Source organism: Phocoena sinus, chromosome 8 (genome assembly GCF_008692025.1).
Source record: "Phocoena sinus isolate mPhoSin1 chromosome 8, mPhoSin1.pri, whole genome shotgun sequence".
Lineage (NCBI taxonomy): Eukaryota > Metazoa > Chordata > Mammalia > Artiodactyla > Phocoenidae > Phocoena > Phocoena sinus.
Window position 1 is genome coordinate 59119899 of NC_045770.1, and position 17067 is coordinate 59136965.

Below are 17067 nucleotides of genomic sequence, written 5' to 3' on the forward strand. Positions count from 1 at the left end.
ATCCTTGTTGATAATCAGTTGGCTGTAGATTTTTGAGTTGGTGTCTGGACTATCAATTCCATTGAAAAATACTGTAAACCAACAGACATATACAGAACATTCCACCCAACAAAGCAGAATATACATTTTTCTCAAGTGCACATATCTCAAGGGTAGACCATAAGTTGGGGAATAAACAACTATCAATACATTAGAAAATACCAAAATCATGCAAAATATCTTTTCTGATCACAATGGAATGACGCTATAGAAATCAACAGAAGGAAAACTGAAAAATTTGCAAATATGTGGAAGCTAAACACTGTAATCTTGAACAATGAGTGGGTTAAAAGAAATCACTAGGAAAATTAGAAAATACTTTGAGAGGGATGAAAACAAAAACACAACATAACAAAACTTAAGATATGCAGTGAAAGTGCTTGGAAATTATAGCTCTAAACAACTTACATTAAAAATAAAGAAAGATCTCATATTAACCTAACTTTACACCTAAGGAACTAGAAAAAGAGCAAGCCGAAACCAAAGCTAGCAGAAGGAAGAAAATAATAAAGATTATATTAGAGATAGACAAAACAGAGAATAGCACGACAATAGCATCAAGGAAACCAAAGTGGGTTCTTTGAAAAGATCAACACATTGACAAACCTTTAGCTAGTGTAAGAAAAAGAGAAGATGACAATAAATAAAATCAGAAGTGAAAGTGGGGACGTTACATCCTGTTCTACTGAAATAAAAAGGATTATAGGAGAGTACTGTGAGCAGTTGTACACCAACAAATTGGATAACCTAGACGAAATGGATAAATTCCCAGAAGCACACAAATTACTAAAACGGAATCAAAAAGAAATAGAAATGCTCAACAGACTTTTGACAAGTAAAGAGATTGAATTAGTAATCAAAAAATCTTCCAACAAAGACAAGTCTAGGACTAAAATTCACAGTTGAATTTTACCTTATGGTTAAAGAAGAACTAACATCAATACTTTTCAGAATCTTCAAAAAAATAGAAAATGAGGGAACACTGCTAACTCATTCTATGATGTCCTTATTACCTTGATAACCAAAGTCAAAGATACCACAAGAAGCTACAGATCAGTATCCCTTATGAACATTGATACAGAAATCCTCAACAAAATACTAGTACACTGAATCCAACAACACATTAAAAGGATTATACACTATGACAAAGTGAAATTCATTCCAGGAATGAAAAAGTTCAATATAAGAAAATCAAGGAATGAAATATACCATATTAATAGAATGAAGGGGGGGAAAAAAAACCATTAATAGCAGGAAGGGGACAAAATTCAATACCCTTTCATGATAAAAACACTCAAACTAGGAATTGAAGGAAACTTCTTTAATAATCCTGTTTTTTAAAATATTTCCTTATTTAGTTGGTTGCTCTGGGTCTTAGTTGTGGCAGGTGAGCTCCTTAGTTGTAGGATGTGAACTCTTAGTTGCAGCATGCCTGTGGGATCTAGTTCCCTGACCAGCAATCAAACCCGGGCCCCCTGCCTGTGGGGCTTGGAGTCTTAACCACTGCTCCACCAGGGAAGTCCCTTGAAGGAAACTTCCTTAACATGATAAAGGACACATATGAAAAGCCTACAAGTTAACATTGTACTCAGTGGTGAAAGACTAAAAGCTTTCCCCCAAAAGGAACAAGGCAGGATGCCCACTTCACCACTGCTATTTTCTTGTGACTTTGACATTCTATAATTCTATCTGGAAGTGGTATTTGCTTCATTAGGGTTTTTGTTTGTTTGTTTTTTGTTTTTAAGTTTTAAAAATTCATCTGCTCCATGGCAGCATTTTTCTCATGAGGGTCCTTCAGCTACTCTGTTTTTCCTGTGCTGTTTTTTCTTTTTAAAATTTTGTATTTGCATAGATCTATTCTTGCTCCTTTTGGGGTTATTTTTGAATGAAGAGGGTTTTTCCTGTACAACTTTTTAGGATACCAGAAGTAGGTATCTTAGGGTAGCTATAGTCTTCAAATTTACAGTAATTTTCTCTATGACCAGGGTTGAGTTGTATGAATTTATTTTCTTTCTCCTCAGCCAGAGAAGATGGCTGCTGCAGGGCTGTTCATAGTGCAGGCTGTCTCACTATTTTTTTTTTTTTGCCATACCAAGCAGCCTAATTTCTGCCAGCGTAGATTGTTTGTGTGATTTCTAATTTAGTACTTTCTCCTCTGTTTCTTCAAACTGAGCAGCAAACAAAGGTCCCTCTACCAGCACATGTCCCCTGTTTTTTTTTTTTTTTTTTTTTTGCGGTATGCGGGCCTCTCACTGTTGTGGCCTCTCCAGTTGCGGAGCACAGGCTCCAGATGCACAGGCTCAGCGGCCATGGCTCATGGGTCCAGCCGCTCCGCGGCATGTGGGATCTTCCCAGACCGGGGCATGAACCCGCATCCCCTGCATCGGCAGGCGGACTCTCAACCACTGCGCCACCAGGGAAGCCCTGTCCCCTGTTTTTGTTGTTGTGAATGTGGTTTAAATTTTATACCTCAGAAAGCTGCAGTTGAAGAAATGTACTCCCCCCACCACTTTGAGTTTTGGAACCTCATGCCTTATATCTACCCTCCTCCAATTTAATTGTCTCTCCTTAGGCCTCTCTTCCACTTACATTTCTTATGTTTACTAGTTTTATTGGAGATCATTTATGTTTTTTATTCTGTTTGTTGCTTTTGGGTAATTTCTGAGAGAAGGGAGATTCTGACTTTGCTCTGTTATCTAATACCAGAAGTACTTAAAATGTAATTTTTTGTTAGTGCTTTACATATTCAGTTAGTCAAAATATTTTAACTGGATTAAATTTCATAATTATAAACTGTAGATGTGATATTTTCACCTAGCTAACAAATACTTTTCTAGTATTTACTATGTGCCAAGGCTGTTCTAAGTGCTTTATCAATATGTACTCATAATTCTATGAGGTAGATTTTTTTTTATTCTTATTTAATTGATCGGAAACTGAAGCATGGTAAGGAAAATTAACTTGCCCAAGGTTACCTAATGAATAAGAAATAAGAATGAACACTTTCTACCTTTCATTCTATGCCTGTAGCATTTGTGGGTCTTGGCATCATTTGATTATACCTTATGCTAGTGAATCCCTTGAGCAGAGTCCATGCCTCATTCATTTTTATATTCCCAGTGCATATTTAGTAGAATACCTGAAATTCAGAAGATACTCAATGAATGTTGTTGGTGAATTAATATTTTTTATTAGGAGCCAAGTAATCTTCTCTCTGTCAGACTTATATAGCTTCAGTTGTTTGTTCTACTTGCTTTGTTTAAAAATTTTTATTTTTTGGTATTCTCATGTCATCATTTTAATGCTATTGCCATATTTGTGTTAATAACACCTCTAAAAACAGCTATTGTATTCCAGGGCAAAATTATAAAGGTTTCCTTATGAAAGAGTTGTCAGTGTCCTGATAATATAAGTACTAGTACCCTTACCCCAGTTTGCTATCTGTGCTAACAGATTATTTTTTATATTCTGGTATTAGTTATTTTTAAACAGTGTCATTTGTAAAATAAGAGGTCAGCGAACTCAGAGTAGTAAAAATGTGGTGGTCATCTTGTAGTTCATTTGTTTTAATTGCTGAGTTTTATTCCACTGTAAGAATATGTCACTGTTTGTTGATCTGTTATCCCACTGGCGGGGGCACTGGGACCGTTTCCTGTTTTGGGCTATTTATGAATAAAAGTGCTATGAATATTCTTGTCAAGTGTTTTTGTGGAGATTTGTTATCATTTCTCTTGGTAAATGCCTAGTATTAGAATTTATGTCAAGATAGATGTATGTTTAGTTACATAAGAAATACCAGATTTTTTCCCCAAGTGGTTGTACCATTTTACATTCCCATGGACTACATGTTAGAGTTTCATTGCTCTGTACCCTCACTGATATTTATAATTATCAGTATTTTTAATTTTAGCCATTCTGGTGGGCGTGTTTATTTTTAATATTCATCATTATGGGTTTGATATCCCATCTCCACTACCACCATTAATAATTCGAATGTTCTTTGGTGTTCTGCTTATCCTGGTGATGAATTACAGAGTTAGGGAGTTCCCAAGACAACTCTCACTCCAGATACCAACTGCAAGTTTGGAGGCCTCCAAGACCACTCTCACTTCTGTCATGACTTGCAAGATTGTGGTCCCCAAGACTAACCTTGGATTTGATAATTTGCTAGAAGAACTCACTGAAAGTTTACTTAAAATTATGGTTTATTATAGTGAAAGGATATATTTTAAAATTAGCCAAGGGAAGAGGTGTATTTGGTCAGTTAGATAGATTGACTGCCCATGTGGCTGACCTTGGTCTCCAGCTCCTTCAGAAGTTCAGCTGATAGCACACGCGCCCCAGGCCCCCCCCCCCCCCCCCCCCCCCCGGCCCCCCCCCCAATAAATCACATTGTTGTTAGCATTTTCTATCTGGCATGGCCTAAGGGTCCCAGGTAAACAAAAACACTCTTATCAGGCATGACATTCCAAAGGTTTAGAGATTACCTCCCAAAGCCAAGGGCAAAGTCCAGACCTCTCTTTGGGCAAGGCTAAACCTTTATTACACACCTTTATACCTTCCTTGGTTGTTTTTTATTTTTCTTTCATTAATTTTCTAAATATTTTTGTGACTTTTTAATGAAAATTTCTAACATACAACAAGGTTGAAAGAATTTTACAGTAAACACCCATCACTCAAACCTAAATTCTACTGTTAATATTGTACTGTGCAGTATACTCGCTTTGTCACTTATCTACGTATTTACCCATCCTCTATCCATCAACAATCCACCTTATTTTTAAAATTTATTTCAAAGTAATTGTACACATTACCAGACTTTTCCCTAAATAATTCAGCATGCAGATCATTAGAGTTCAGTATTTCTTATAGTTTCTTATTTTGAGGTAAAATTTATATACAATGAAATATAAATCTTAGGCATACAATTGCCAAGTTTTGACAAATACATACACTCAAGTAACCCAGCCTCTATCAAAATTTAATTTTGTATTTTTCTTTTCTTTATTTATTTTTTATTTTTATTTTTGGCTGCGTTGGGTCTTTTTTGCTGTACGTGGGCTTTCTCTGGTTGCAGTGAGCGGGGGCTACTCTTTGTTTCGGTGCACGGGCTTCTCACTGCGGTGGCTTCTGTTGTTGCAGAGCACAGGCTCTAGGCACGCAGGCTTCAGTAGTTGTGGCGCGTGGTCTTAGTTGCTCCGCGGCATGTGGGATCTTCCCGGGCCAGGGCTCGAACCCATGTCCCCTTCATTGGCAGGCAGATTCGTAACTACTGCACCACCAGGGAAGCCCCCCCCGCTTTTTAAAAAAATATTTATATATTTATTTGGCTGCACCGGGTCTTAGTTGCAGCAGGTGGGCTCTTTTAGCTGTGGCAAGTGGGCTCTTAGTCGAGGCATGCGGGATCTAGTTCCTGACCAGGGATCGAACCCGGGCCCCATGCACTGGGAGCGTGGAGTCTTACCCACCGGACCACCAGGGAAGTCCCCTTCCTTGGTTTTTAAAGCTCACAAAATGTTTGTGTTAACTGATACAATCTGTGACCAAAGTCAAGAAACTTAATTGGTTCGTATGGGATATAGACTGTGTTCTTGGTTCCGCCTATCCCAGGAGCTAACCTAAGTCTAAAACCTGATTATAGAGTTTCTGTCTGTTCTTTCATTCATTAAGCAAACGTTTATTGAACTACTACCGTTTTCAGGCACTGTGCTACACATGTAAATACAAAGCACACTCATTGCTCCCAGGGAACTCCATAGTCAATTAACAGACAGTTACAGTACTTGAAGCACGTGCTGTGTTATAAGATGCTGGAGGATCACAGAGAGGGTGTCTAAATCACAAGTGGAATTCAGGAAGATTTCTCAGGAGAGGTCATGTTTAAGCTAAGTTTTGAAGGATATGAGATTTAGTTCAAGTAATAGGGGAAAGGAATTCCAAGCAGAAAGGACCACGTTTGCTGGAGTGTGAAAGCAGGAGCCTAGGTCCTTTTACTATACTTATCTGTAGCCTAGGATGTGAATGGAGGAGTTTATAGACATGAAGCCACACTAGCAGTCAAGTCTGGATAGTAAGTAACCTCATCTGTCATGTTAAAGGAATTTAGATTTTTTTCTAGGAGTGATGAAGAGCCATTTCAGAAATGTTAGCAGGAAAGTGGCTTGATCAGATTTATTTTACGAAAATTATTTAGAGCATTAGATTTTTATTAAAGAATTGTTGCATGGATTTATTCTTATTCCTTTCTATATCATATGGAATTTATATGAGTTGATTGAAAATTAGTGCTTTTTTATCTTTAATTTTTTTCTAATTATAGAAATATTAAATAATTAGTAGAAGAAAAACATAAAATAGAAAATAAAGAATCTCATGTCCGCTTATTTTAACAATAAAAATTTGGATATATTCTTTGAGTGGCCCCCCCGATACATATTTTCCAGGTATACAGAATTTATACAGATACCTGTATTATATAGAGGTATATATTAATATTTTTAAGACAAAATGAGATCTTGCTTTACATATTCTTCTGAAGCTTTTAAAAAATATTGGGTAATATATTGTAGCTTTCTTCACAGTACTTATAATTATCCCATTTATTATTAAATATTTCTTTGTATAATGATTTATTTACTATCTGTTAGTCCTATTTGATGTCTGTCTTATTCAGTGCTATATCATCAGTACCTATACAGGTACTTTGTTCCTTTTTTATGGTCTTTTCCACAATAGCCAGTCAGTTAATGTTTATTGCATGAGTTAATTGAGGCTATCTTTCTATACCAGCACATACAGAATTACCACATTCTTTTTAGTGGCCATATAGGATTCTTCTGAATGTAATAGAATATATTTTGAAAGGTTAGTTTGTTCCATTTAACTATTAAATTTTTAAAAATACACAGTGGGAATGTAAAATGGCACAGCTGTTATAAAAAATAGTTTGATGGTTCTTCGAAAAGTTAAGCATAGAATTATCATATGACCCAGCATTTCTACTCTTAAGTATATATTCAAAAGAACTTAAAACTTAGTTCTACATAGAAATTCATAAACGAATGTTCACAGCAGCATTATTCATACTATTGAAGATGTAGAAACAACTCAAATGTCCATTGGTGGATGAATGGATGAATTGTAGTATATCCATGCAATGAAGTATTATTCAGCCATAAAAAGGAGCAAAGTATTGATACATTCTACAACTTGGATGGATCTTGAAAACATGCTAAGCGAAAGAAGGCAGACACAAAAGATTACATATTACATGATTCCTTTTATATGAAATATCCAGAATAGACAAGTCTATGGAGAGAGAAAATTGGCTTAGTTGTTGCCAAGGGTAAGGGGATTGGGAATGGAGAATGATTACTTACTTAATGGGTATGAAGTATTCTTCTGGAGTGATTAAAAAGTTTTGAAAGTAGGGAGAGGTGGTGATTGTACACACTGTAAATGCACTAAATGCTGTTGAATTGTATACTTTAAAATGCTTAATTTTATGTCATATAAATTTTACCTCAGTGAAAAATATATACATGTACACATGGTATAGATTCAAACAATACAAACAAGAAATCAGTAAAAGATCTTTCTTTTACCACTATGACCAATTCCTTTCTTCATAAGGAACCATTGTTAGACCAGTTCCATGTTAAATATTTTAGGGAATTCTATCACAGTGATTCCTAAGGGGACCACAGTAGCATTTTTGAATGGTACAGTTTTATATCTGATGGACTGTGGTAACTGAGAAGTATCATAATGATCATAACAGCATATACATATAAACATTTTTATATGAAAAGATAGTAATATACTATATATATTATTCTGTAACTTTTTTGTTTACTAACCATTGCATCTTCCTATAAAGTTGCAATTTACTAAATAATCCATCTTTTCCCCTTTGAATCAAAATGCCATCTTTTTTAGTTACTAAATTTTTATTTATTATATTGATATTTGGTATTTGGGTATATTTGGGTGTATTTCTGACTTATGTTTCATTATCTCTGTTTGCTCATTTCATTACCGAGCTGTTTTAATTACTGTTGCTTTTAAACTTAATTTTTACTATCTGGTGAGAGTAGGTGATAATTTTTAACATTATTCTTTCTCAGAATATTTATAACAATTCTTTTTTAAAAATATTTTTATTTATCTTTGGCTGCGTTGGGTCTTTGTTGCTGTGCACAGGCTTTCCCTGGTTGCGGCGCGTGGGGGCCACTCCTCACTGCGGTGCACGGGCCTTTCATTTTGGTGGCCTCTCTTGTTGCAGAGCATGGGCTCTAGGCGCGCGGGATTCAGTAGTTGTAGCACACGAGTGCAGTAGTTGTGGCTCGCGGGCTCTAGAGTGTAGGCTCAGCAGTTGTGGCGCACGGGCTCAGTTGCTCCGTGGCACGTGGGATCTTCCCGGACCAGGCTCGAACCTGTGTTCGCTGCATTGGCAGGCAGATCCTTAACGACTGTGCCACCAGAGAAGCCCCTATAACAATTCTTAAGTGTTCATTTTTCCATTTGAACTTTATAATCAACTTACCTACATAAAAGAAAAATTCTCCTGGAATAATGGCAAACTTATCTCTCAGCTCCTCAAACCTTGGCAACTGATAATCTACTTTCTGTCTTTATGGACTTGCCTATTCTGAACATCTTGTATAAATGGAGTCATATAATATGTGGGATTTTATGTCTGGCTTCTTTCACTTAGCCTGATATTTTCAAGTTTCATCCATATTGTAGCATATATCAGTACTTTGTTCCTTTTTATGGTTGAGTGATATACCATCATATGAATGTAGCAACATCTTGCTTATCCTTTCATCAGTTGATGGACATTTGGGTTGTTGTCACTTTTTGGCTATGATGAATAATGCTGCTATGAATATTCATTTATAGGTTTTTGTGTAGACGTATGTTCTAAGTTTTCATGGGTATATACCCAGGAATATAATTGCTGGGTCTTATGGTAACTCTACGTTAAACCTTTTGAGGATCTCTCAGACTATTTTCTGAAGCAGCTGTACTGTGTTACATTCCCAAAAGCACTCTACGAGAGTTCTCATTTCTCTTCATCCTGCCAGCACTTGTTTTTGTCCATCTGTTTAATTATAGCATTCATTAATATTTTAAAAGAGAAACTGATGTTGAATTTTAACAAATGCCTTTATATCTTATATGAAGGTTACTTTTTTGCTCTGTTCTCTTGCTGTGGTTTATAATAAATAGATTTCCTAATATTGATGATGTAAATTTTGAGCAGTTGTGATCTTGTATTTGTTTTATTTAGAAGAAGAAATTACTTAGTAGACATGTAATTGTTTAACAACAACTAAAAATTGCACTGACAATTTTAAAATTAGTTGATATGCATGTTCAGAGTAAAAGAGTTTAGTTCCCCTTTTCTTGCAGACTTCACTTGAACATTCTTATTTCAAGATGAGATACATCTAAGGTTAAAAGAGTTCTAAATAAATAGCTGAAATATTTCCTTTCATCTTTTGTAAAATATTAAAAATACCACCTCCTTCAAAATACAGGTAAGTTTTCAGATTTTTAATGATTAAAGTTTAAGTGAGTTCATTTTAATTAGTCTTGTTTGCCTGGGGAGATATATTTAGTAACACAAGTCATAATAATTTCTCAGTCCAATTTTAGTAAAACAACATGGGTGTAAAAAAGGTTTGTGCATATGTTTATAAGTGCATTTATTTACTTAAAATAAGGACTTTATTTTTTCAAACATAATGTAAATTCTTACTAAAACATCAGAAAATATAGAAAGCAAAATCAAAAGAAGAAAGTGAAAGCCAGTAATCCCACTGTCCAGAGAAAACTTACATTACTATTATATATATATATGCAGACACACATAATTTACATATATATACACATACACCAAATATATATATAATAGAGTATACAAATGCATGTATACAGTGTGCTTTACATATATGCATATATAATATATAGTTTATATGTTTTCTCTTAAGGAGAGTAGACGAATTGTATTTTAAAGGACTGTGTTAAACACTTTATAATGCACCAAACCCCATAAGAAAAAGGGTCTTGCTCAACTCTTTTTTTGTTTGTTTTTTAAATTGTGGTAAAATACATATAAGATTTACTATCTTAATCTTTTTAAGTGTACAATTTAGTGCTATTAAGTACATTCATTTTGTTTTGCTGCCACCACCATCCATCTTCAGAACTCTTTGCATCTTGCAAAACTGAAACTCTCTACCTATTAAATAATAACTCCTCTGATCCCCTCCTCCCACTGCCTGGCAACCACCATTCTCCTTTATGTCTATATGATTTTGACTGCTCCAAGTACCTTATATAAATGGAATCATACAGTATTTGTCCTCTTGTGGCCGACTTACTTCACTCAGCGTAATGTCCTCAAAGTTTATTCATGTTGAAGCATATGTCAGAAATTCCTTCCTTTTTAAAGCTAAATAATAGTTATCCATCCCAAACAAATGTAGTGAAATTTTAAATACTTTAATTTCTTACAGAAGAAGTGAATAGTCATGTTGGTAAATTTAAATAATTATTAAAATGGGGAGTTTTGGTTTATTGCCTTTTTTTCTATTCCAGCTCTTTCTTTATATTTTTTACTTTTTACTGTGATATCTCTGCCTTAATGAAGTGCTTTTAAGAGCAGAGATACCTGACACCTCACAGAAAAGTCTTTAAACTCAGACTACTCAAAGTAAATTGTTAATGTTATCATATTTCATTGACTCTACCTTGCCTGTGGTTTGTAAGGTACACTGTTATTTCATGTACTGTTAAGATAGAAGAAAATACTGCCAATCATTATTTGTTTGTTTATTTATTTATTTTTAAAGGAACATTTATTTATTTATTTTTTGGCTGCATTGGGTCTCTGTTGCTGTGTGTGGGCTTTCCCTAGTTGTGGCGATTGGGGGCTACTCTTCATTGCGGTGCGTGGGCTTCTCATTGCGGTGGCTTCTCTTGTGGCGGAGCATGGGCTCTAAGTGCGTGGGCTTCAGTAGTTGTGGCACGTGTGCTCAGTAGTTGTCTGCCAGTCATTTAAAAGATGAATACCAATATCATAAATGTTAAAATGTGAAAAGTATTTACTGTAGAATCTGTGAAGTATAATCATATGTGTGGAAATGGTGCTCTTATTATGCCATAACATGTGGTAGCCTTGTACTTTGTTCTGTGACTCCTGTAAAAGAATGGAATGAAGGAAATGATTTGACTATTTCATGTTGAGAAGCTGATCAAATTTTGATTTTCACCTTGTTTTCTATAGTCCCTCTATGTTTATTATTTATATTCAGGAAACATTTTTACTACCTACTATGCACTAGCCATTGTGATAACAGTAGCTAACACACACACGTGCGCACACACACACACACACATTTGTCTTTTACTCTGTGCTGGTCACTATTTTGAGCACTTTATATATTGTCATTAACTAAATTTTACACTATCCCTATGAGGTAGATACTATTTCTATATCCATTTTACCAAGAAGGAAACTGAGGCACAGAGAAGTCAAGTGACTTGACCAAGGTCATACAGCTAGTAAGTGGTGGAGCTAGGATTTGAATGTGGATTGTCTTAACTCCAGGGTCTGTGGTGTCAGCAGTATTCTTAGGCACATAAGGTGAATGACATATTGTGCCTTCCCTCAACACAGCTTACCAAGCAGTATGTGAGGGTGTATTGATAACTTTACATAAAATTATTGTTATATGTTTGGTAACGAATTTTTATTTGTGTTTTTAGGACATTCAGTCAGAAGAAGGCTGCTATTGAAAGAGAGTATGCACAGGTAAGCTTGGAAGTGGAGGTCCCCACCCTAGAATACCTCTTCTTTGGCTTAAGGGCAGATATGGTTGTTGGAGAGAAGTGTTGGCATCCCTGTATCCTCCTTTTCTTATTTTTGGTTCTCTCACTTTGATCCTCCTTTTACTCCATTTGAATCCTCAAATGAAGAGCTAATTTGCTTCTTACTACAAAGAATGTTGTGAACATTCTGGGAGAAGATAATAGTCACAATACTTGTAAAGTATTTACAAGTATAACTAATAGTGAATACATTTTACAAGTATATATATTCATTCTCCCTTATATATCCCATACTCTGCAGTTTTATGAAAGGTTAATTATTTTTGTTCAATCAGGTATTTATTTCTCATTAGGTCCCTGTTGATAGAGAATGGCGTGCTTTCAGTGGATGATACGGTGCTATTTATAGGGAAATTTAAGCATTTATTTTATTTTTTAAAAATTTATTCATTCATTCAATCATTCATTCTGTACCGGGTCTTAGTTACGGCATGTGGGATCTTTGTTGCGGCATGCAGGCTCTTAGTTGCAGCATGCGGACTTCTTAGTTGTGACATGCGCACTTCTTAGTTGCAGCATGTGGACTCTTAGTTGTGGTATGCGGACTTCTTGGTTGCAGCATGCAGACTTCTTAGTTATGGCATGTGACCTCTCTGTTGTGGCAGGCATGAGGGACCTAGTTCTCCGACCAGGGATCGAACCTGGGCCCCCTGCATTGGGACCGTGGGGTCTTACCCACTGGACCACTGGGGAAGTCCCATAAGCACTTATTTTAATCAGAATCTTATTTGCTCTCAGATAGCTAAATGTGCCAAGGAAAAATTATGTTGATATATCATTTTGTGAGTATGTAAGAATTAATAACTACCCATTCTTATACAAAAACAGTTTAACATAATTTGGAAATTTTGGCCCTTGTATGCAATTACTTTCCATGTGGAGTAGAATTATAAAATTGATCCCCCCCCCCAAAAAAAATCATAAAAGTAGTATTTGTTACAAAATTTTAAAATACAGGAGAGCACTAGAAGGAAAAATTAACACCCAGGAAATGCTGTACATGATAACCCCTGTTATCAGCGTAATTTGTGTTGTTGCTGCTGCTATTGTTATTATCAATATAAAAAATAAAATTGGGGAATGATTTTATTTGTACTTTGTTTGTTTGATTTTAGTTTTATTCTGGTTTCTTTGTAGTTTACCAGGTAGCTGTCTGCCTTTATTTTATTTTATAGTCTTAGAAAAGGAATTATCTATTTTTGAAAACTTAGATACACTCAGTAATTCATTAATTCAGCTGTTAGTTATTGAGTGCTTATTATATATCAGGTGCTTTACATAATGAATATCATTAGTTCTAACTTTAGTGCTGGACCTTTATTCTTTGCATATATAATAGATACTAGTATTGATAGCTAATATTGATTTAATCCCTACATTGTACTAGGCACTTTGCTGATAATTTTACATATATTATCTGGTTTAATTCTCTGAATAAACCTTTAAAATAGGGAGTTACTATGCTGTTCACAGGTATGTTTTCATATAGTCCCTTTATAGATACGCTTCCATTGGGATCAGAGTATATGATCTGCTTTTAAAATTTAATACAGGGGGGCTTCCCTGGTGGCGCAGTGGTTGAGAGTCTGCCTGCCGATGCAGGGGACACGGGTTCGTGCCCCAGTCCAGGAAGATCCCACGTGCCGCGGAGCGGCTGGACCCGTGAGCCATGGCCGCTGAGCCTGCGCGTCCAGAGCCTGTGCTCTGCAATGGGAGAGGCCACAACAGTGAGAGGCCCGCGTACCGAAAAAAAAAAAAAAAAAAAAATTAATATAGGGAATTCCCTGGTGGTCCAGTGGTTAGGACTGTGCTTTCGCTGCTGAGGGCCCGGGTTCGATCCCTGGTCAGGAAACTAAGATCCCAAAAGCTGCATGGCCAAAAAAAAAAAAAAAAAAATTTTTTTTTAATACAAAGTGAAAATTTTTTCATGATACATTCTTCTGTAACATATTGTAAAGTTTTAATAATCAAATAAATAGGACTGGTTCATAATTAAAAATATAAAAAAATACATTAAATTTTATGAAAAGTAGCAGTCCTCTGATGTAATGCCAGTCTTTTTCCTCAGAGAAAAGATTAAAAATGGATCCTGTTTTGGTTCTTTGGGTGATCTTTTCCATATCTTTAAATAATGTGCATAATTGATTCTTGATTTATCAACTCTAGACATTATTGCTTGATTACTACTTAATTAAATGAGAAATTAGCTTCTTAAGCCATTCCTTTCCAGCCTACTCTTTCCAATATAATTTGTCACTATTTTAGTGCCTTTGCTACTTTTCTTTTTTTTTTTAAGGGAACTTTATTTTTCTTCTTTATTTCTTCCTTCCTTCCTTCCTTCCTTGGCTGCGTGGGGTCTTCCTTGCTGCGTGGGCCTTCATTAGTTGCGGTGAGTGGGGGCTACTCTTCCTTGCAGTGTGCAGGCTTCTCATTGTGGTGGCTTCTCTTGTTGCGGAGCATGGGCTCTAGGCGCACGGGCTTCAGTAGTTGTGGCACGAGGGCTTCGGTAGTTGTGGCTTTGGGGCTGTAGAGCGCAGGTTCAGTAGTTGTGGCACAGAGGCTTAGTTGCTCCGTGGCAGGTGGGATCTTCCTGGACCAGGGCTTGAACCCCTGTCCTCTGCATTGGCAGACGGATTCTTAACCACTGCGCTACCAGGGAAGCCCAGCTACTTTTCTAACTCTAAATGATCTACTTAGCCTTCTATCTCTTCTGCTAAACACACACACACATATGTTACATGTATAGATATATGTATTTATGTGTATATACATATACACACGATGCAGTTGAATTATATTTTACAAAGCAGTCAGATTTACTCTTGAAAAATTTCTTTAAATGTCTGTCAGGTAAATTATATCTGGTTATGTTTATATAATTCTATATAATAATGTATGCAAACTGTATAAAGTAGCTAATAGTAGATATTTCAAAATTTCATATTCATAAAGTAGAATATTTCTTTGTCTCTGCTTTGGACAGTTGAGTACATTTATGGAGAGCCAGTTTGCTGACTCTTCTTGTTATTTGTCATATTTGCCTTTTAGATGATATTTTTCAGTGTTTTCCCAGTTAATTTTTCAATTTATTTCTTTTTAATTTATTTACTTTATTTATTTATTATTTTTGGCTGTGTTGGGTCTTTGTTGCTGCGTGCGGGCTTTCTCTAGTTGCGGCAAACGGGGGCTGCTCTTTGTTGCAGTGCGTGGGCTTCTCATTGCAGTGGCTTCTCTTGTTGCAGAGCATGAGCTCTAGGCACGCGGGGTTCAGTAGTTGTGGCTTGTGGGCTTCAGTAGTTGTGGCTCATGGGCTCTAGAGCGCAAGCTTCGTAGTTGTGGTGCATGGGCTTAGTTGTGGTGCATGGGCTTAGTTGCTCTGCGGCATGTGGGATCTTCCCGGACCAGGGATCAAACCTGTGTTCCCTGCATTGGCAGGCGGATTCTTAACCACTGTGCCACCAGGGAAGCCCCTGAATAACTTTTAGATTCAGAGCCATTAATTTCCTTGTTTTTCCACACTGTATTACCTCTCTACCACTTAGTGCATTAGAAAGCAGCATTTCTTGACAGAGTCTCCCAGTATTTCCTCCAGGAATTTTTCCTCTTTGCTGATACCACTCTCTAAGTTTTCATGCAGAAAAGTTTCTTGATCTTAGATGGTGTCAATGGAAGGTTTTCTGACAATGATAAGATAGTACTTAAATGTTTGTTGTTGGAAATGTGTAGGAGTTCATTGTTTCCTCAAGCCACCAAATTCTGTTGTATCCTGATAGCAGTTAAGGGATGTTCTCAATAGTTAGATGCATCCTGATTTCAGAGATCTTAAAATGTTTTAAAAAATGTATTTTGTCAATAGAATTGATGAGATATGTTCTTTTTCCCCCCAGGCTGTGTAGAGATTTCATTGTTTGAAAAAAAGTTGAAACTTGCAGGGGGGCATTAAAGAAAGGATATTCCTAATGCCCTTTTTCTTTCGTAGACTGAGGAATGTGTTGCAAAGTAAAATATTCATAATATTACATATATAGATATAGGTATAAATATAATGTAATATATCCATATTGAGCTTTTTTTTTGGTATGGGAAAAGATATCTAATTGCCGTTTTTTTATTTATTGCCGTAGCCACTAACTACATATTTTTCAATTTATGGACAAGAAGTGGGATACTAATTCAAGGAAAGGCGTTTTCAGTCTGAAATACAACAAATTAATGATGATAGGAAGATTACTTGACTTCTCTGACCTTTTTTTCCCTTCATTTTTGAACGGAGAATGATAACCATTCTTTCTTCCCTTCTTCTCAGCTAGTTCTGGAGACCAGATGCACTGGTCTCCAGAAATGAAGACTTCCCAGTCTATGTTTACACGTATAAGAAATATGAAAATAGTTCCCAATCTATGTTTACACATATAAGATGGTCCTTTGTGTTCTTATTGTGATAGTTTTCCTTTTTTTTTGCAAATTGTTGTAACCTAGCTTTGCTAGATAATAGATTTCCATATTAGAAAGGGAGTGATGAATTAATTATGGAGACCTTTGCATATAATATTAGATAATCCATGTCCCATTTTTCTGGGAAAGGGTATAAGGTAAGGTAGTTGGAGGATCTTCTTCCCTTTGGAAAAGCACTGTAAAAACTCTGCCCATACGAGAACGTTTACTGTTTCATTAGGGTAACTACTTAACCTTTTTCTTATGCCAGGTTTTTTTTTAGCTGTCTTTGTTTTTTTGTTTTTGGCTGCGTTGGGTCTTCACTCCTGTGTGCAGGCTTTCTCTAGTTGTGGTGAGCGGGGGATACTCTTCATTGTGGTGCACGGTCTTCTCACTGCGGTGGCTTCTCTTGTGGCGGAGCACAGGCTCTAGACGAGTGGGCTTCAGTAGCTGCGGCACACGGGCTCAGTAGTTGTGGCTTGCGAGCTCTAGAGCTCAGGCTTAGTAGTTGTGGCGCATGGGCTTAGTTGCTCCGTGACATGTGGGATCTTCCCAGATCAGGGCTCGAACCCATGTCCCCTGCATTGGCAGGCAGATTCTTAACCACTGCGCCACCAGGGAAGCCCAAGCTGTCTTTAAAAGTCTTTATAAAAGCTTACAACCACAGCTCAGATTTTGTGCTAGAAATTCATG

The 17067-nt window shown here is 36.3% G+C and overlaps 1 protein-coding gene across 2 annotated transcripts in view; it reads left to right on the forward strand.

Annotated features, from left to right (window-relative positions):
* The window catches only part of FCHSD2 (FCH and double SH3 domains 2), a 309927-nt gene that overhangs the window by 48784 nt on the left and 244076 nt on the right, over positions 1-17067 (forward strand). For both annotated transcript variants that reach the window (XM_032640672.1, XM_032640671.1), the window contains exon 3: positions 11818-11863. In XM_032640672.1, coding sequence (XP_032496563.1) covers positions 11818-11863 — 46 coding nt within the window. The remainder of the gene's footprint in view (positions 1-11817; positions 11864-17067) is intronic.